The 22586-nt window shown below is 41.9% G+C and overlaps 1 protein-coding gene across 2 annotated transcripts in view; it reads left to right on the forward strand.

The window, feature by feature from the left end:
- The first annotated feature begins 704 nt into the window (after positions 1-704).
- Positions 705-22586, forward strand: part of LOC142200444 (enoyl-CoA hydratase EchA19-like) — a 75876-nt gene continuing 53994 nt past the window's right edge. The window contains exons 1-3 of one of the 2 annotated variants that reach the window (XM_075270804.1): positions 705-757; positions 6447-6629; positions 22354-22521. In XM_075270804.1, the coding sequence (XP_075126905.1) occupies positions 6518-6629; positions 22354-22521 (280 nt within the window). In that variant the 5' untranslated portion in view covers positions 705-757; positions 6447-6517. Of the gene's footprint in view, positions 758-6446; positions 6630-11690; positions 11754-22353; positions 22522-22586 lie in introns of those variants that run through there. The other variant, XM_075270805.1, reaches the window with a different exon arrangement.

Consider the following 22586-nt stretch of genomic DNA (forward strand, 5'->3'; position numbering starts at 1 on the left):
TGATACTCAATACACATTGTCTTTTTATGCGTTACTAATTTTGCAGAACAAAAACCCATTTGGAGGCTTCAAAATATTTTTTTTTTTTTGCACTGCCACCTTCTGTGATGTCACAAATGCGTCAATACCAAATATGTATAGTTTTTATTAATTTTTTAGGGTTTTTTATTTATAGTATTCATTTCATGTAGGAAAATGGCATTTGGGGGGGGTTTTATTCATTTAATTCATTTTTTTTTACACACTTTATTTTTGCACTTTTTTTTTTTTTTTTAGGTCTGATCGCTGGTTCATTACCAATACATATGTATATACACATGTACACCAGGTACAGGGGTAGAAGGGTGCAGATGGAGCTCATTTTCATGTCGGAGCTCAAGCCGCGGCATTCAAGGGGTTAAAACCCCCTTAGGCGTACTGTTACACTTATTCGCGCCAAATACCTGGCGTCAGGGACGTAATAATACGCCCTTCGTCCCCTCCTTGTATATCGCCACACACTCCTGTGTAAGCTCCACGATAGCTCCGCCCACACGATCACATGGTTCATAACGTCATCACGAAGTCATATAGCCGCCAGGATAGAGCATCTATCTTCTCACACTGATAAGCTCCGCTCTGCTCCTATACTACCCGCAGAAAGTCCTACAGTAGAGGCAGTCACATGACCATGCTCAGCCAACAGAGAATAGTCCAGTGCGCATGTTCTCCTCTCTGTAAGACTAATGACCTCCCTCACTCGACTCAGAGAGAGCTGGTAAGAGTAGATATGGGTCGTGTTGTCTATCTCAGCTTCTCTATCCTGGCAGCGCCATAACACTGTATTACCAGTAACACGGGGCAGTCAGTTTACACAGAGGAATTACGTCCAGGCACCAAGTCTGCAGAATCCTGTGTGTGATCAATACGTGCCCCCCTAACCGAATAACCCGTTTCCAGACTGACCCTATAGAAGTCTTGCTTCCACAATGTTAGTTTGGGCAGTGGTGTATGGTAACACATTGTAACCCTGGATCCTGTTAGGGTACAGGAAGATAAAGCAACCGGGGGGGGATCCAAAATGAAGTCTGCTTGTGGATGTGGTGGAAAGTCCACAGCATACACTTGTACCTGTGCGTGCACCCAAACCATGCCAATCTCTTCCCAATTACACTGCAGCCAGATGATTCTTTCAGTCTTAAGGTGCAGAAAGTTTAACCTTTTAAAGCCCTGTTCACATGATAGAATCTTAGGAAAAGGTATGCCAAACACACTAAGCATATCTATAGAGCCTCATTCATTCTGCAGAGACAACAAAAGTTGCAGATTTTGCGGCAGAACTTTGAAGAAAAGCCAAGAGTGGCATCAAATGGAATAGGAATTACTTCTACTTTTCTCGTCTGCTAAGTTCACTCCTGGCTTTGGCACAAAAACAAGCTCCACATAGCGAAATGTAACTAAGTAAAAAACGCAACATTTTTGTTGCTTTTTAATCTGTGGTTTTTCTTCCCCTATTAAATCTAACTCAGCAAAAAAAATTCCAATTATTCTCAGCCTTTACCACCACTAGCAAAACTACGAAATCAGCAATGTAGAAGAAAATGCCACAGCGTTTTACAGAGCCTGCAAAGGAAAGTTGTAATATTCCCTAGCAGCCCCCAAGCAAGTAGTAATGTTCTCCATTAGCTGCTATACAAGCAATAATGTCTCCCAGTGACCTCCAGACAAGTGATAATGGCCCCCAGACAAATAGTAATGTCCCTCAGTGGCCCCTAGACAAGTAATAATGTTCCTCAGTGGTTCTACGACAAGTAATAATGTCCCATAGGGGCCCCACACTGTAGTTGTGCTATATAAAAAACACACAAAATACCACTTACCCGTCCTCGGTCCCCGGATCTCTGTGATTCTTCTCCTCTGCAGAGGTCTTTTGTCGTCATCCCTAGCTCATACTTGAGTAACCGAGCAGGAAGCTAAAGCCTTCCTACTCTATCATTGTATTCAGCTACATCAACACCCTAAGGATGGCATGTAGTTCAAAGGAGACATACGGCCATTTCCCCACCGGACTGGGAATTGCTGCCGTACACAGTAAAATTCAGTGAGTGGCAGGAACAGCTCTCAATACAGAAGTGAGGGAAAGAATGAAGAAATGCAGGATTTCACAGAAATTATCCTAAAAAATGTACAAAAATACTGACAGAAAACCAAAAGTTGTACAAGGATTAGTTGCACTTTAATATTTCTTATTCCTTTCGAAGTCACTCCTGGCTTTGGCTCAGAAAACTACAACAATCTCTTCAACAAAAAAAATCCACCTTTCTGCAGCGTGTGGCTGTGTCTCTTCATAGGTCAAAGGTTGCTGAACGGTGGGTGCTGTCTTACCTATGTGAATAGAGTGGTAAGCCACGCGTGTGCATTTCTGCTCCAGTCATTCTACTTGGGACTGACGGAGATCGCTGAGAATTGTATTCTGCAATCTCTGGCAGTTCCACAGAGAATACATTGAGTGGCGCTGTGTACATGGCAGCTTGCTGCCCCACTCACATGGCCCCTGTTCTCAGGATCAATCTGTATTTAAGCAATGGGTCTCTGCCAGTCAGAAAGTTATGACCTATCCTGTAGATAGGTCATAACGTTTTACTGGCACAACCCCTTTAAGTTAAAAGTGCTGCCAAAAAAGAAGAAAGGGGACTAAAACTTAACATATATTCATGTACCTCTAAAACAGATACTCGTCATACATGCCAGTGTGAGACAAAATACTACAGGTGCTATCCCACAAGTTTGTATACTATTTTAGGATCCTATTTCTCAGAAACAGGACTCATGCCCTATCTTCTACTGGATACCCCGTGGTAGCCCCCTGTCACAGGAGTGACACCGAAGCTGACACCCTGGTATATATAGCGGCTTCTGTCACTCTACAACTGTGTCATTTCCGATCTACCGCCAACTAAAATTTCAAGCGGTCCACTATAGCTGATTGTAATGAAGGCTAGTATAAAAACCTTCAGAGCCTCATATGTATGTGCCAGCAGCTAGTGGGGGCATTCACACGGAGTAATATGGCGCTGATTCTGCCACGATAACTTGCAGCAGAATCAGTTCTGATAAAAAAAAGACTCACATTGAGTTCAATGGGTTCCGTCTTCCGCGCAGAAATCAATGGGTTAAAAAACCTCCCATTGATTTCAATGTGTTCCTCTTTTTATCAGCGCTGATTCTGCCGCGAGTTGTTGTCGCAGAATCAGCGTCACATTACTCCATGTGAAAGCCCCCTTAGGCTTCAGCTCCACCGTGTAAATATACTGAGATTATCTCACCACACCTATTTCCTGCAGCTTACAGAGCCCAGAGTATATAATATTGTTAGGCAGGGTTCACACTAGCATCGGTGGCCGATGCTAATGTCCGCGCAAAATCTTGTGCGGACATTAGCATCGGACACTAGCTTTGTCCGTTACATTTTGCATTGATTTAAACGGGACATCATGTGCGTTCTTTACAGTCCGTGTCTGTCCTTAAGTGTCCGTTCACAAAGATGTCCAATTTTTCAAGCGGACAACTAAATCCTACATGTTGAAAAATTGGACATCTTTGTGAACGGACACTTAAGGACAGACACGGACTGTAAAGAACGCACATGATGTGCGCCCTTTCCTTACCAGAGATACACTAAAGACATTTATTGTCTCTCTGATTCATTCTGGCCTTGACTACTGTAACTCCTTACTAATCGGATTTCCCCTCACTAAACTCTCCCCTCTACAATCTATTCTGAATGCAGCGGCCAGGCTCATCTATCAGTTTAGATGCTACAGCGATGCCTTGGGTCTGTGCCAGTCGCTACATTGGCTGCCTATTCATTCATTATAGAATAAAATATAAAGTTATCACTCTCACCCACAAGGCTCTCCATAATGCCGCATCTCCATACATTTCCTCCCTCATCTCTGTCTACTGCCCAACCTGTGTTCTCCGTTCACTCAATGACCTAACACTTACAACTTCTATTACCTCCCACGCTCGTATACAAGACTTCTCCCCAGCTGCACTACTTCTCTGGAATACTCTACCCCGGACAATCAGATTAACTCCCATTTTCTACACTTTTTTTTTTTTTAATGTAGATTGTGAGCCCCACATAGAGGTTACAATGTACATTTTTTCCCTATCAGTATGTCTTTTTTGGAATATGGGATGGAAGTCCATGCAAACACGGGGAGAACATACAAACTCCTTGCAGATGGTTTTTTTGCCCTTGGCAGGACTTGAACACCAGGACTCCAGCGCTGCAAGGCTGCAGTGCTAACCACTGAGCCACCCTGTGGCCCCACAATTTCTACACTTTCAAATGCAAACTAAAGACGCATCTTTTCAGACAGGCCTATCACAATTTTTACCGTAAACCCTTCCATACTATAATTAGAATCCCCAAAATTTAACCCTCCTCTGTCCCCGCTCCCACATTTCCCCACGATATGATGTCATCCCATGCTAACTTTATAGGTCCAAGCTCCATCCACATGTTAAAGGACACGACTGTTGACGGCTCATAAAGTTTTTTGTTTGTGTAATGACAGTAACCTCTATTACAAAAGTGTCTGACCTCTGCATAAGCAATGCCGCTCCTGCTACCTCTTGTGTCACCCCCTCTACCTCATAGATTGTAAGCTCTTGCGAGCAGGGCCCTCAGTCCCATTGTGTGAAATGACTTTCTTTGTAATGCATCTTTCTGTCTGTATTTGAACCCTACAAATTGTACAGCGCTGCGGAATATGTTGGCGCTATATAAATAAAATGTCTTATTATTATGATGTCCCATTTAAATCAGTGCAAAATGTAACAGACACAGCTAGTATCCGATGCTAATGTACGCGCAACATTTTGCGCGGACATTAGCATCGGACACTAGCACTCATTGCTGCCCCACATGGACTCTACAAATGCCCTCACATACCACTAGCTGGAGTAAAAGACATTACCGTCACACATTACCGTAAGAAACCTGTACTGCTATGGACTGTAACTGTGTCATCTTTAGCGACGAGTCCAGGTTCTGTTTGGGATCCGACGGGTTTGGGTTCAAGTACTGAGGCCTTTGGTGAGCACTATAATCCTCTGTTTGCTGTAGAGGGATACACTGGCCCAACTGCTGGTGTTGGGTGCCAACGCATACAATGTCACCCCTACTAGTGATACAAGGGGTTCTAACAGCTTAGCGATACTGTATGTGCCAGACACCCTACAGCCTTATGTGCTGCCTGTCATGGCAGAACTTCAAATTGGCATTTTTCCCAGCAGGACAATATTCACCAGCAGACAGCAAGGGCTTTACAGGAATGTCAGAGATTGCGTTTCCTTGGCTTGACCAGTTGCCAGATATATTGACAATCAAACATTTGTGGTGCCAGCTGGGACTCCAGGTTTGGTAACCAGTGAGTGTGTAGGATCTGCACGACTAGCTGTAAGATCTGTGGGCAATTGTGCAACAGGATACCCTACAGAACCTGCATGCCTTTGTATCCACCTGTATCTCATCTTGTATCTAGGCTAAAATTAGCCCAAAAGGGTACTAGAGCCTCCTTTCAAGTCAAGTTGTCCAATTTTCTCCAATAAACTTATCCTTTTGCTCTAGTATTGTAATCACTTACACATATCATACCGTATATACTCGAGTATAAGCCGAATTTTTCAGCCCAATTTTTGTGCTGAAAAAGCCCCCCTCGGCTTATACTCAAGTCAACAAAAAAAAAAAAATTTTTTTTTTTTTTAGGAGGGTGGGTCTATGACCAGCCACAATATTAATGTATATAATCTCCCATAAAATAGTGCAAAAAAAAATAATTTTTAAAAAAAAAAAAGTAAATAAAAGTTCTGAATCACTCCTTTCCTTAGAATACATACAAAAGTAGAAAATGACTGTGAAACACATACACATTAGGTATCCCTGTGTCTGACAGTGCCCGATCTACTGAATATAGGGTATCTGCAGTGCTCCTGTTCCATCAGGAAGGGGTTAATAGGAGCACTGCAGATACCCTATGTTCAGCCAGGCTGAATTCTCCGTGGGGGGAAATAAAGGAAGGGAAGGGGCAGACAGACAACCAAAACACCCCCTCCCCTTCCCTAGCATCTACTGCATCCAAAAACTCTGACCATTTTAATTTTTGACATTTTCCAGTAGCTTCTGCATTTCCCCCCTAGGCTTATACTCGAGTCAATAAGTTTTCCCAGTTTTTTGTGGTAAAATTAGGGGGGTCGGCTTATATTCGGGTCGGCTTATACTCGAGTATATACGGTAATTGCATTGACATATATGGAGTTTCCATTCCATGCCAACAGCTTTTTTGGTGCGTAATTTTTTCTGTCAGAGTGTACATCTATTTTTCTAACTTCTGTATTAGTCCAAATTCTTAAATTTATTGATATTTTTATAATTAGATTTGGCTTCATTTATTTAGTGACAACTCCATGCTGTACTGGATTACACAGAGATAAAGACATTTTTGGTTATACATTTTACTGTCCTGGGATGCTTTTAAAGTCTGCAATTGGTGTTCGACTCTGGATCCGTGCATCTTGGAATCTACCAGCTAGGACTGTGAGGTTGATGTCCACCACTTCCGAGAGCTTACATCAAACAGGTTGGTTCTCATTTTTTATTTGTGTATCTCTTTACAGTGTATTTTAGGTTCTCTTAAAGGGATTCTATTATTAAAATGACATTTTTTGTCCCTAATACGTAGGAATAGCCTTAAGAAAGGCTATTCTTCTCCTACCTTTAGATGTCTTCTCCACACCGCCGTTCAGTAGAAATCCTGGTTTTCTTCAGTATGCAAATGAGTTCTCTTGCAGCACTGGCGGAGTCTCCAATGCTGCAAGAGAAATCTCCAGCGAACGCTCTCTCCCTGTGTCTTCTTTTGTCCTGGGTTTCAATCTTTTAGGCCTTGGGTAGAGTAGACTGCGCATGCCTGCGGCCACAAGAAAGATGGCCGCTTACACAGTAACCTGTGTAAGCGACCATATTCTTGTGGCTGCTTACACAGTAAGCTGGTGTAAGCGGCCATTTTCATGTGTAATGTGGGCATGCGCAGTCGGCTGTGCCCGAGGCCTAGAAGATTGAAACTCAGGATGGAAGAAGACACAGGGAGAGGGCTTTCCAGAAGAAGATAGAGGCGTCGCTGGAGATTTCTCTTGCAGCATTGGGGACGCACCTAGTGCTGTTTGAGAGCTGGGGACCGCCTCCACTGCTGCAAGAGAACTTATTTGTATACTGAAGAAAACCGGGATTTCTACCGAACGGCAGCACAGAGAAGACATCTAAAGGTAGGAGAAGAATAGCCTTTCTTAAGGCTATTCCTACTTTTCAGGGGGAAAAAAAAATTCATTTTAATGATAGAATCCCTTTAACTATGAAAAAGGATTTCATTTATTGTATTCTCTACTTGTTATGAAAATAAGTTAAAGAAAAATCAATACCTTAATCTAAAGCTAGGTTCACATCTGCGTTTGGGGGATCTGCTTGGGGATCCCACAAACGGAAACCATATCCACATAAAAAGTGGAAACCTGCAGACCCCATCATAGTCTATGGAATCATGCAGAGAGGGGAGCGGAATCCCCATAAAGAGTACAAGTGCTGATATGAATCGAGCCTAATAGTCACATTAAAATGGTTAAAACTCTCCTGAAAATGTCAAATGGGAAGTATGCTTTTGATTGATAATGAGAGGGTAATATCGTGGTAACCCCTCCCCTTGGATCATCTGAAGTAACAGGGATGAGAGAATAATAAAATCATTTTCTCCTCTCCTTGCATATGGTAAGCTGCACATTTTTTCCTGCGTACTGGTTAAAGTAAAAATTGTGAGTATGTGCAGCCCAGATTTAACACCTTCCCGCCGATGGCATTTTTTGATTTTCGTTTTTCGTTTTTGACTCCCCTCCTTCTAAACCCCATAACTTTTTTATTTCTCCGCTCCCAGAGTCATATGAGGTCTTAATTTTTGCGGGACAATTTTTTCTTCATGATGCCACCATTAATTATTCTATATAATGTACTGGGAAGCAGGAAAAAAATTCAGAATGGGGTGGATTTGAAGAAAAAATGCATTTCTGCGACTTTCTTACGGGCTTTGGTTTTACGGCGTTCACTGTGCAGCCAAAATGACATGTCCCCTGTATTCTGTGTTTCGGTACGGTTCCAGGGATACCAAATTTATATGGTTTTATTTACATTTTGACCCCTAAAAAAAATTCCAAAACGGTGTTAAAAATTTTTTTTTCTAAAAGTCGCCATATTCCGACGGCCGTAACTTTTTTATACATAGGTGTACGGGGATGCATAGGGCGTCTTTTTTTGCGGGGCTGGGTGTACTTTTTAGTTCTACCATTTTCGGGAAATGTTATTGCTTTGATCACTTTTTATTCAAATTTTTATCAGAATTAAAACAGTGAAAAAACGGCGGTTTGGCACTTTTGACTATTTTTCCTGCTACTGCGTTTACCGAACAGGAAAAATATTTTTATAGATTTGTAGAGCGGGCGATTTCGGACGCGGGGATACCTAACATGTATATGTTTCACAGTTTTTAACTACTTTTATATGTGTTCTAGGGAAAGGGGGGTGATTTGAACTTTTAATACTTTTTATATTTTTTTATATTTTTTTTTACTTTTTTTTTTATTTTTTTTTTGCATTTATTAGACCCCCTAGGGGTGTTGAACCCCAGGGGGTCTGATCACTAATGCAATGCATTACAATGCTAATGCATTGCAATGCATTGCAAAAAAGCATCATCTCTTTGATGAGAGAATTTGCAGACTGGCTGGGAGCCCTTAACAAGGCTCCCGGCTGTCATGGCAACGGGGGGTCGGCCCTGGAGCATGCTCCAGGAGCCGGCGATCCCTGCCAAAATGGCGGCGCCCATGCGCCGCCGGGAAGATGGCGCCTCCGGCGCCTTTGACAGCAGCGCCGGAGGGGTTAATGCCTCCGATCGGTCCGGGGACCGATCGGAGGCATTAGAGCCGGTTGTCTACTGCTTGAAGCAGTAGACACCCGGCGGCTATGACGGCCGCCCGGCTCCCGGGCGGTCGCCATAGTTACAGACCCGACACGCGCCGTACTATTACGGCGCATGTCGGGAAGGGGTTAAAGAGGACCTTTCATGGTTTGGGCACAGTCAGTTCTATATACTGCTGGAAAGCTGACAGTGAGCTGAATTCAGCGCACAGTCGGGTTTCCCAATCTGTGCCCCGGGTAAAGAGCTTTCGGTCCCCGTACCGTAGCTCTTTACAGTCAGAAGGGCGTTCCTTCTGACTGACAGTCATAGAGAGGGCTCCGAGTGCCACCTCTGGCACCCGTGCCATAGGTTCGCCATTACTGGGCTACGGACATGATCTTGGTCTTGTTTTAACCCTTTAATACTCTGTCTCATACTATTACGTTGCGCTGAGTGTATAGTTATCATTCAGCGCCATAATAGTATGGCGCTGTAATGCCATGGGCACAGTAGCCATGCCTGTGGCATTACTTCCAGCACTTGGCTGTATTATACCAGCCACTGGATTTGGAAGATATGGTGGATTAACGGCATTCACAGGGTCTGGGAGCAAGATCACCCTTTGGACCCCTCGCGATAAGATCACAGGTTCCGAGGGGTTGCTATGACAGCCAGGAGACTGGGCCTCTGCCTCCTGACTGCCTATACACAGTTTCAATAGGAACTAATGTGCAGTGTTCTGCAATACTACGTCTTCCCTTACATTACTCTGGGAATCTGAGATGCCTGTTTTTCAGGGTTTAGAATTCCGTTAAGAAATATGTCACAATTTGACTGATTGTGAGGAATTAGAGGCATTGCTCGTAATTCCACTTAATACATTTGGTATAAATAAAGTCGTTTGGAAACGTATCAAAAAAGGTACAAACACTACTAAAATGGAACATGTCATCATTGTGACAGTTTAGTCGCATGACCTGACATGTCTGACAGTTACAATTTACCTGTGTTATGAAACCACTTTTTTGGCAGATTTTAAGATCACACAACCCTGTTAACAAATACTAGTTCTATTGTTTGGCAGTCTTTTCTTTTAATTTTTTTTTAAGTTAACAGTATTTTGCCAGTATATGAATGAATGAATGAATGAATGAATGAATTGTTGAAATGTGTGAATGTGTTTTGTGAATTGGGTCTTCAGAGTTGTGCAGTTGGAGTAGGGGTCAGTTTTAGGTGGAGTCAAAAATGTAGTTGGAAAAAGTTAACACCACCATCAATAGGACTGGTGAGTATGATTCAATTCAAAATCACAATTTAGGTCGGGGCCCCACGTAGCATAAACACTGTAACAATAAAAAATGCACCGTTTTCTAGTACCTGCTAAGTAGATGGGATTCTAGCTAATCCCATCCACACATTGCAGAAATAAAAACTGTATCGGAAATGTTGCGATTTCAAAAAACGCTCACATTTTTGTAAATCGAAGTATGTCAATTATTCATACAGAAACGTTAGCAGTTTCGATATAGGTAAGATAGAAGCAGAGAGGAAAACTCTGCAGACTTTCTGTGAAAAGCTGCAATGTTTTTCCTGCATCAGTTTTTAACTGCAGCTTGCTGTGTGGCCTTAGGGGTTTTCTAGGCGATATTGATTGATTGTCAGGGCCTGACACTAAGGTTAAGGTCACATGTGGTTCTTTGGTCTGGAACCTGAGGCGGAATCTGCCTCAGGTTCCGGACCAAAAACCAGATAGCTGCGACTGAAAGCCGGTGCACTGTACCGTCATCCAGCTGCGCACTCCACTCCGGATTAAGCCCAATGAATGGGCCTAGTTTGGAGGAGGGTGTGTCTTCCGGCTGAATTGCGAGGCGAATCGGCCTGAAGAATGAGCATTTCGCTTATTTTTTCCGGGAGCCGGAAGAAACGGCTCTCAGAAAAAAAGACTTGAGCGTCTCCCATTGATTTCAATGGGAACCGTCTTTTTGGTCAGGATTTTGAGGTGGATACGGCCTCAAAATCCTGACCAAAAAATTCTGTGTGAACTTAGCCTAATAGATCATTGAGAGGGACAGGATGGCATGGATACAAAATAATTGAAATAATCAATGTTGTGTTCTCGTTTATTTTTCAATGAATTGCCCAGCCTAGTTTCTTCTAAATTAGTTTTAGTACGAATTTAGTCATTGGCTTTTTTCCTAAATTAGAGGAGCTTCACTCCTTCAGTCACATATGAAGTAGGTGGAGCAGGAGTCAGAGCTGGAATTGGGCTGTGGAAAAATAGAGGAGTCAGTGGTTTGTCCTACCAACTCCACAGTCTTGATGTGAGTCAAACAGGCTTCAGTAGACAGGCTGAAGCCCAATGTTGCTGAACTGCAGCTTGTTTTTCTTGCAGATTTTGCTGCATTTTTTTAAAAAAACAAATTCAGTAGTGTATTGAGAGGAAAGGAGAAGTATAAGAACTTCCTATATTTTTCCCATTCCTTTTGTAGACACTCTTGGCTTTGGCTCAAAAAAACTGCAACAAAAAAACCTGCAATTCCACAACGAGGGGCCTCAGCCTCAGAATAACTGCTTTTATTTCTACAAGGGTATTTAGATGTCTGAATTAGCTCATACAGAACTGTGCAAAGTTTGTATGTTGTGTTGTGGAGCTCATGTGAAACTTGGAGTGAACTCTGAACAGGGCAGATACTGATAAATGAAGGAACTTTACACTTTGGAAATAAATACCAGTATACGTCTCTTGCTGCAGATCTGTTCAGTAAGGTATGTTAACATTAAATATCCATTTAAAATGTTATGTTTAGATATTGATGTGAGCCAGCATGGTTGCTGAAAAGCTATTGGGGCACATTTATGAACGTGTTTGCGCCTGATTTTGACATGAACTGCGCCTTTTTTGCGCCTTTTTCGCCATTACACCAGATTTATTAAGTGTTTGTGCCTTTTTTCCACGTGAGAATTCCCTACCTGCCACTTTGGGATTTTGGCGAGAAAAATAGGCATGGCTGGTTTGGTGAACATCTGTTCGCCGGATTTATTATTTGCGCCTTTTATGAATAGGCGCAAAATCGCTCAACTCTGGGAGTCACATAAATAACTGTGCAAACTACAAGCAACAATTGTAAAAGCATAAGACACGCAAAACTATGCAAAGTTATCAGACTGAACGTTTAAAACAATTACTGTATATACTCGAGTATAAGCCTAGTTTTTCAGCACCATTTTTGTGCTGAAAAAAGCCCCCTCGGCTTATACTCGAGTCAAGCAAAAAAAAAATAAAAATATATTTTTATTTTTTTTTTTTGGGGGGGGGAGTGTCTTTGACCAGCCACAATAGTAATGTATAGAATCTCCCATAAAATAGTGAAAAAAAAGAAGCTTAAAAAAAAAAATCATAAAAAAATAAAATAAATAAAAGTTGTAAATCCCTCCTTTCCCTAGAATACATATAAAAGTAGAAAATGACTGAGAAACACAAACACATTAGGTATCCCTGTGTCTGAGAGTGTCTGGTCTACTGAATATAGGGATCTGCAGAGCTCCTGTTCCGTCGAGAGGGGTTAATAGGAGCACTGCAGATACCCTATATTCAGCCAGACTGAATTCTAAGGGTGAATTCACACTGAGTAAACGCTAGCTTATTCTGAACGTAAAACACGTTCAGAATAAGCGGCGTCTAAAGCAGCTCCATTCATTTCTATGGGAGCGGGAATACGAGCGCTCCCCATAGAAATGAATGGTCTGCTTCTTTCACTCCGTGCAGTCCCATTGAAGTGAATGGGGAGTGCCGACGTGTACGCTCCGGCATGAGCAGAGCTTGCCGTATACGCCGGCACTCCCCATTCACTTCAATGGGACTGCACGGAGTGAAAGAAGCAGCCCATTCATTTCTATGGGGAGCGCTCGTATCCCCGCTCCCATAGAAATGAATGGAGCTGCTTTAGACGCCGCTTATTCTGAACGTGTTTTACGTTCAGAATAAGCTAGCGTTTACTCAGTGTGAATGCACCCTAAGTGGGCGAAAAAAAAGGCCTCAAGCTCAGGGAAGGGGCAGACAGACAACCAAAACACCCCCTCCGCTTTCTCAGCACCCAGCAACTACTGCACCCAAAAGCTCCGACCATTTTAACTTTTTAAATTTTCCAGTAGCTGCTGCATTTCCCCCCCTAGGCTTATTGACTTATTGACTCGAGTCAATAAGTTTTCCCAGTTTTTTGTAGTAAAATTAGAGGCCTCGGCTTATATTCGGGTCGGCTTATACTTGAGTATATACGGTATTAAAGCTTGCCATGTATGCCCTTCAAAGTCCCTGGAAACCTGAGTATCATGCTATGTGAGCTTTAGTAAAACCACTGATTCCAAATATACAATACATAAACAAACCTCCCTCTTTGTTCTATGATTGTATCATATTGTATCATATCATGCCAGATTTGCCTTTTAGGATCCCAGGAAAGCTGGGTGATATACCATGTAATAGGTGAATTTACTATTGAACAGTAATAGGAACTGGTGAATAGTAACTATACCGAACTAAACTCTCTCCTTTCTCTGTAATTGTTGTGTAACTGTCATTTCACTTTTTTTTTCTAGAGGTGGGGTTTGCCATACATTTTTGTAGCATATGTTATAAACCTATTGCTAGGAAGTTTGGTCCTGAATTCAACCAGTATTGGCAGTATGCACTCAAATCAGTATGATGTTGAAATCTTTAACCGGTAGATTATGAATAAAATTTTACAGGACAAAACTTCCAATGATAACTTTTTTTAATTTGCGGGCAAAAAAAATCAAACTCCACTGTTACAAATTATTATGCACAGCAGAGTTGTAAAGAACTTAAAAGGGACACTTTTTTTAATTTGCAACATGAAGAGGTCACATTTACTGAAATCAAAAGCTATTTCAATCAAAAATATCTTAACAGGCCAAGTTACATGTTAAAGGGGTTGCCTGGGATAAATTTAAAATGAATCTCTAAACTAAACCCCCTCCCCCGCCTACCTCCTAACTGACTTCATTAAGAAAAAAAAAAAATCTATATTTATCTATATACCTGGGGTGGTCATGTGACTGCCGTAGGCACATGACCACCCCAGGTATGATCTGGTGACATCACATTTCCAGAAACTAAGTGACACCAATGCTCCCCCCACACACACACACAGAAGTCATCATACTTAGCAATCTTCAGTCTTTTGCATGAAGTCTCTCTTCCTCCACTTCTGCCTGTGTAATTGAGATTTTTTTGTACAGTCACTGACAGAAGTGAAGAGCATTACCACCATACCTCCCAACCGTCCTGGTCCCGGTCGGCAGGAGGTATGTCCCAGATTCAGCTCATCAGCGTCTGGAGAGGACACAGATGAGTTGAATACAGTGATGAAGCAGGAGCAAACAGCCCCTGTCTCACCACTGTGTACCTGACTGCAGGTCATGTTTAGATGGAGCTGCTCTGGGTAGGTGTGATGTCACGGGAAGGGGTGGGGCCTCTCTGAGGAGGGCGGGGTCTCTTCCATCACAGCACCGTACTAATAGCAAAAAAAAGTGAAATGACACTTACACTTTAACTTGACAGATTTGCCTTTCAGGGTCCCGGAAAATCTGATTAATTTACAGAACAGTGCTGAAAGCAAAAGCTAATCCCGTGCTATATTTTCAAGTTATAAAATAGCTTGCTAGTATTGCCTTTTAGAAATCTGGGAAAACTGGGCGATTTACACAAATTAAATCAAAATATCAAACCTGGGGTAAGTTGTAGGGTTTTTCTGTCCGCTTGAAAAGTCGGACATCTTTACATGCGGACAGTGAAGGAAGGGCACGGAGTGCAAAAGAACGCACCCGATCGCTATTTAAATACATGACAGGTGTCACGGACACAGCTAGTGTCCACTCCTAATGTCCGTGCCAGATTTTGAGCGGACACTAGGAGCGGACACTACCTGTCGGACACAGACGGTAGTGTGAACGCCCCCTAAGAGAGACAGTTAAAGGGAACCTGTTAGGGTGATATGGGAGAATAAGCCACCCATCTCTTATGCATCAGGGATTTAATGTCCTAAATAGCCCTGTTATGAAGTTGTTCGCGCCAGCATTGAAAAAAAAAACCTACGCAGTCGTTCAAAGAAAGTACACCTCAAGTTGACTGAATCATTGAGCAGGTTCTGGGAGCACATGATATAAGTATTATGCAATTCATCTCTAGGTAAAAATAGAGGATTTATTTATTTTAATGCAGGCATGGACATTTTTTTTTTACAGCAGGGCTATTTGAGACACAAAACCCCCAGTTCATATGGACCCAGGGTGGTATAGTGACCCAAATCGTTCTGGCAGATTCCCCTCAAACTAGTATGCATGGTGCATGGCTGCTAGCCCCCACATCCACCAGCTATAGTTTGTAAGTCATAAAATAACTGTGAGTAGTATTACTCGGCAAACACGGCAGCTTATCTTGAAAAGTCAAATGAAATGACTCGAGTATAAGCTGACCTTTTCAGCACATTTCATGCTGAAAAAGCTCTTCTCGGCTTATACACGAGTCAGGGTCCACAGAGCACAGAAAACTGGAAGGGGGAGGTCCTTTAGTGCTACTGCTGTGTGATTGGCTTGTCATGAGGTCACGTGACTGTGATGTCATCAAAGGTCCTGTAGCCAATTGTATGTAACATCTGCAGATAAGGTTGAGTCTAAATCCTAATAGCTCTGCCCACACCAGAGTCCGATCACATGGTCATGATGTCATCAGAGGTCCTTTAGCATCTACCCTGCAGATGAGTGGCCAGGATTCATTGTGTCTAATGGAAGATGTCTGTTGTATGGAGGAGAGGAAGCTACAGTAAAGTGACACACACAGGGACCTTCTTTTAGTTACTCTGCCTATTAATGTCAGGCATTTGGGGTTATTAATTTAGTTTCAGTAACTCCATGTGCCTCACATTAATAGCAGTTAACCCCATCATGTCCCTCATATTAACCCCTGTGTGCCCCATATAAGGGTTACTAATATGTGAGACACATGAGGGTACTAATGAAGGACCTTAATTATGAAGATACCTAATTAATACCTCCATATGTCCCACATACCAGTAACTCTTATGTGAGGCACACAGGGGGTTAATGTGAGGGACATAATGGAGTTAACTGCTATTACTATGAGGCACATGGAGTTACTAAGCTGTAATGCACATGACCAGATTTTTTATCTGCAATGGTGGATCCCCCCCCCCCTCGGCTTATACTCGAGTCAATACGTTTTCCCAGTTTTTTGTGGTAAAATTAGGGGTCTCAGCTTATATTCGGACCGGCTTATACTCGAGTATATACGGTACATATTTAATGGAAAACCACACCAAACTTTAACTTACTATTAAATGTGCAAATAAATACAGTAGTCCCAAATACCTAAACCTTATTCAGAAATGATACTATTTGGGAATATTTGTAAATCCATGAAAAACTGAAATGTGTTTATTAAAGCATTTGATCATTAGCAGTGTTTCTGAGAATAAGCCCTCTAACAAGTGGTTCCCAAATATGTTGTTGCAAAGGAACCCCGATCAGATAGAAACCCTTTTTTAGATCCTAGGGATATATAGCAAATTTGGCCATGATCAAACCATTATTGGGTTGCCTTGGGACTCTTTCACTCATGTCATGTGTGAATGGAGTAGCATTGTTACTAAAGGATACTAGTCTGATCTTTTTGTGGCTAGAAGTCTCGGTCAGGGAACCCTCTGGTTTGCTATGCGACTTCATTCTCTAACCTGAGTGATGGAGTTGCATGGTGACCTGGCAACCTTGCGTGATGGGAGTCGCAGTCAAAATCACAGTGTAGCCCTAGCCAAGATGTTTTTTCTGGGACTTATTAGTTGGTTAGATCATCAATTGAAGGTCAGCTGGGATCTGACACCCGGGAACCCAGTGGATCAGCTGTGTGGAGCTGCAGTGAACTCCACTTCTGCTTCACAGGCCTTGTGACGTCACGTTCATCTGCTACATTGCTTGTTCCCAGCTCACCCCATTCAAGTGAATACTCTGAGCTACATTACCAAGTACGGTTGCTGTAAATATGTACTGTGCTTGGTGAGTAGCAAAGAGTCCATTGTGCTCTCCTGAATTCTTCAGCCTCTTCAAACAGCTGATCAGCAGGGATCCCGGGGTTGGATCCCTAATGATCTTCTAATGACATTCACGTGCTGTGATAAATTGGCCTCATTTCTCAAAATTGTCTCAAAACAAAAATGTCAACCAGAGCAACCAGTCACATCTCAGCTTTCAAAGTAAAGGTTTGCTTATTCTCACTTGCATATGTTGGTCTGAATGTAAAATGAATCTATAAAATTTTTATTGCCTTCATCACTAGTATCTGATCTGGAAAGATCCACACATTTACAATTAACACTGAGAAAAGGGAGGAACCACATAGCTAAGAAGTTACATATTGTAGTCTCCAGTGTACTGGACCAGATAAGTCTACACCCTGTATGAGAAGTATTGATCACTGCCGGACTGGCGATTCCCCCTTGTGCACTGCATCACTATGGCAGGTGTCTGAACTGCGTCATGGAGCTGTCTGCAATAAATTGATGGGGAAATGATAATCTTTAGCTCAGGGTGAGGCTTACTTATTATTTTGAAAACATACAATGAGCCTTTTCATGTTGCATTGAGCAGGAACGACTCCAAAAACTGCACAATTCACTAGTAACTGTGGTCTGAAGTAGAGTGTAAGCTTAGCTGGAATATTCATTTTGGCATAGAACTTTTTATAGGTAAGTGGATTGGTTTTTAAATAAAGTAGAAAACAAGTAAAGATGCCGTTGATTCACAATTTTAGATCCATGTTTGTTTGGGACTTGTATAAGAATTCACTTGGGTGAAACTGGTTAAACATAAAGATTTTTTTAACCCCTTTCCAATGGAGAAAATTTTCGATTTTTGTTTTTGACAACCCACCTACAAACCCCCATAACTTTTTTTTTTTTTCCAGTTCTCAGATCTATATACAAGGTCTCTGTACGGTCCATTCACACGATGTAATGCGCCGTTGATTCTGACATGTAAACTCGTGTCGGAGTCAGCGCTGCAAAACAGAATCCCATTGACTTCAATGGGTTCCATTTAGCACGCGTATCACATTGAAATCTATGAGTCAAAAAGCCTCCCATTGATTTCAATGGGTTACGTGTGCTAAACGGAACCCATTGAAGTCAATGGGATTCTGTTTTGCAGCGCTGACTCCGACACGAGTTTACGTTTCATAATCAACGGCGCGTTACATCATGTGAACGGACCCTATGGGAGTCTGGAAAAAATTTAGAATGGGGTGGATTTAAAGAAAAAGTGCATTTGTGCGACTTTCTTACGGGCTTTGTTTTTACGGTGTTCACTATGCAGCCAAAATGTACTGTAAGTTAAAACAAAAATAACAAGTTACTTCCTCTCACAGTAGCTGTAGATTTTTCACATTATATATATTGGTGCTTCCCTTTTTATTTATGTAGATAGTAGAATAAACCGTATACATTAATGGCTAAAATCTCTCTAAGCTTCTGGTAACCTGGTCATTGAATAGTCAATAGTAGCCATTGAAAATTTGCTTTAATTGGAATCCACTGTGTACCCAAGTCAACTTACCTAACGTTATTGAATATTGTATACTTTTTGGTGTTTTTAGACATTATTATTCTGTTCAGGTTGTAGTTCCCTGATGCATGTTATGATTAGTACCGTAAAAAATGTTTTAACCCCTTCCCGACATGCGCCGTAATAGTACGGCGCGTGTCGGGTCTGTAACTATGGCGACCGCCTGGGAGCCGGGCGGCCGTCATAGCCGCCGGGTGTCTACTGCTTTAAGCAGTAGACAACCGGCTCTAATGCCTCCGATCGGTCCCCGGACCGATCAGAGGCATTAACCCCTCCGGCGCTGCTGTCAAAGGCGCCGGAGGCGCCATCTTCCCGGCGGCGCATGGGCGCCGCCATTTTGGCAAGGATCGCCGGCTCCTGGAGCATGCTCCAGGGCCGACCCCCCGTTGCCATGACAGCCGGGAGCCTTGTTAAGGGCTCCCAGCCAGTCTGCAAATTCTCTCTTTTGCAGGCTGGTGTATACAGCCTGCAAAAGAGATGATGATTTTTTGCAATGCATTGCAATGCATTAGCATTGTAATGCATTGCATTAGTGATCAGACCCCCTGGGGTTCAACACCCCTAGGGGGTCTAATAAATGCAAAAAAAAAATAAAAAAAAAAGTAAAAAAAAATATAAAAAAATATAAAAAGTATTAAAAGTTCAAATCACCCCCCTTTCCCTAGAACACATATAAAAGTAGTTAAAAACTGTGAAACATATACATGTTAGGTATCCCCGCGTCCGAAATCGCCCGCTCTACAAATCTATAAAAATATTTTTCCTGTTCGGTAAACGCCGTAGCAGGAAAAATAGTCAAAAGTGCCAAACCGCCGTTTTTTCACTGTTTTAATTCTGCTAAAAATTTGAATAAAAAGTGATCAAAGCAATAACATTTCCCGAAAATGGTAGAACTAAAAAGTACACCCGGCCCCGCAAAAAAAGACGCCTTATGCATCCCCGTACACCTATGTATAAAAAAGTTACGGCCGTCGGAATATGGCGACTTTTAGAAAAAAAATTTTTTAACACCGTTTTGGAATTTTTTTTAGGGGTCAAAATGTAAATAAAACCATATAAATTTGGTATCCCTGGAACCGTACCGAAACACAGAATACAGGGGACATGTCATTTCGGCTGCACAGTGAACGCCGTAAAACCAAAGCCCGTAAGAAAGTCGCAGAAATGCATTTTTTTTTCAAATCCACCCCATTCTGAATTTTTTTCCTGCTTCCCAGTACATTATATAGAATAATTAATGGTGGCATCATGAAGAAAAAATTGTCCCGCAAAAATTAAGACCTCATATGACTCTGGGAGCGGAGAAATAAAAAAGTTATGGGGTTTAGAAGGAGGGGAGTCAAAAACGAAAAACGAAAATCAAAAAATGCCATCGGCGGGAAGGGGTTAATGTAAAAAAAATAAAAAATAAACTTTATTTCATAGTAAAGGTCAAGTTAAGATTAGAAAGGTCTGTGTCTATCTCCTAAGCAATTTACAAAATTTGATCCCAAAACATTGATCTTTATTTTCCTAAACACACTTGTTGACTTCACATACCTGCCTAGACACCCACACTATTCTATCTATACACAGCTGGTTACCACGATTTTGTCCAAAATAAATAGTTTTGTATCCCCGAAGTGTAGAAGCCCAATAAAAGACTCTATTAATGTAAGTTAGAAGAATACATTGAAAACTTGCAGCTTACTATTTTGGCAATATTTATGTTAGGAGTATTGCCGGAACCTCCGCAGTAGCGATGCTGTGGTTGCCGGCCTTTGCCTAAATGAGTCAAGAATACTCGTCTTCCAGGGAAAAGTTAATATTGGTGCCTGTCGGAAACTATTTATTTTTCACTTCTGTTACTGCTGGCTATTCGGGTTTTCCTGGATGTTAGATCTCATCTACTGTGTTCTGTGTATGTCTTGCCTGACTTCTTGGTTCCGTCCCCAGCTCTGCTCTGATCTCCTGACTTTGTACCTCCGCTCTCTACTGCAGTGACTTCCACTTACCTTTAGACTCCTGCTCCTTGATTACGATTTGCTACCGCTCTGCTCTCCTGTTACTGACCCAGCTTGTTTGACCTCTCTTCTGGAATACCCCTCTGTACTGCGCTGATCTCTCTCTTGATGACCAAGATTGGATGACTACAATATTGTGTACTGCTGCCACCTTCCAGTTACCGCCATCTGCTGTTACTGCATCTACAGACCTTTATTCTACCTCTGGAAGTATCTGCTGAGACTAGTGGTGCGCTGTGCATCCTGCACTCTCTGACATGTTACCGCCCTGCCCAAGTCCATCCCCACCATCAGGGGTTCTGGGGAACATCTCTAGGGGGGGGGGGGTTGAATTTGGTGTGGCTTGCAATGTTTTTGCTATTTTATCAGTGTGTCTGGTGATGGGATTCATTACATAGCCCAATGCTGCATTTGATTTGTAACACAGTGTTAGCAAAAAAAATTGTATCCAATTCTGTCCATAACCATAGAACCCATAGAGTACATACAGTACGTCCAGATAGTGGCTTCCTTTTTCTGCAAGGATGTACCGGTATGTTCAAGCAGTTTTTAGCAGTTGTGTAAAATCGTGCAGCTACCTTCCCGATCGCTGTGTACAGAACTAAGGGTGCTGCCATGATGCGGCTGCCCTCTGACCTTTCGGTCACGTGATCCAATCCGTCGGGATTAGAGTCTGTAAGAGCTGTAAGACCCAGATCAGTCTGTGGTAACAGGCAGGAGGCTATATTCTTCCTGCAACAAGGGCTAAATATACCAGTGCCAGTTACAGGGGAAATCAGCCTCCCCCACAAAAGAAACGGTGATTAGATGGAGTCTATTATAACTTTGAGGGTACAATGTGCAAAAATTTTTTTAAAAAATGAATAGATAAGTTAAAAAAAAAGAAATAAAATAATTTAAAAAACATTAAAAATACCCCCTTATTACAGGTTCTAGCCTCACCCCAACGACACCGTACAAAATAAAAATTACTGTAATGGAGAGGAAAAACTATTCTAAAAAGTATTTTGCTAGCACTTTGTGCTATTAAATAAAAAAAAGAAAAGTGAAAACGCACGTTTTCCCTCCTTTTTTGTTTATATTTTCCCGGATATATAAACATGCAAAAAATAATAAAAACATACAAATAAGGCCCCTTTCACATCATGTTTTTCATGTCAGTTTAAACGGATCCGTTATTTTTATCTAAAAACTGACGCAAACTGATGCCAATTCATGCATCAAAAAACTGATCCATTAAAGGATATGCATCAGTTTTTTGTTAAAAAAAAAAAAAAAAAGGATTGTGTGCTTCACCTAATACCTAATAGCACATGTAGGAGGCGGCAATCAATCCCTGGTGACTACCCCCACAAGCCAAGCAGCACTTTTCTCTCTACATGATTCATGCAGACACTGCACGGAAAACACACGGACCCCATTATAGTCTATGGGGTCCTTGTGGCTTCTTAGCTAACCGCTATTTAATGCGTTTGGTATTCCGTTCACGGGGTCCCCAAGCGGATTTCCCGAATGGAAAACCAAACACAGATGTGAACCGGGCCTAACTGTAAATGTGCATTTCTGTTCCACTGTTTTCTGTATTATTAATGTCTTGTTCTTTGCTAAAATTTGAGTAAAAATTACAATTAAAAATGACAGTGTTTTGATTATAGTTATGCTATTGATAATTAATACGATTGTTTCTATTTATTTCTTTCTTTTCTTTGCAGGCAACATGAATGTAATTACAGAAAGACATGGAACTATCTTAACAATTGGCATCAACAGGCCTGATGCCAGAAATGCTGTAAATCCGGAGACTGCATCCCAGCTTGTCCAGGCATTTAAAGAATTTGAGAAGGACCCATCCTTAACAGCGGCTGTTCTCCATGGATTGGGTGAATATCATTTTATTGGTAGCTCAAGACAAATGTTAGACACTGGATGACATAGTTAACCCCAA

This window comes from Leptodactylus fuscus, chromosome 4, assembly GCF_031893055.1.
Source record: "Leptodactylus fuscus isolate aLepFus1 chromosome 4, aLepFus1.hap2, whole genome shotgun sequence".
NCBI lineage: Eukaryota > Metazoa > Chordata > Amphibia > Anura > Leptodactylidae > Leptodactylus > Leptodactylus fuscus.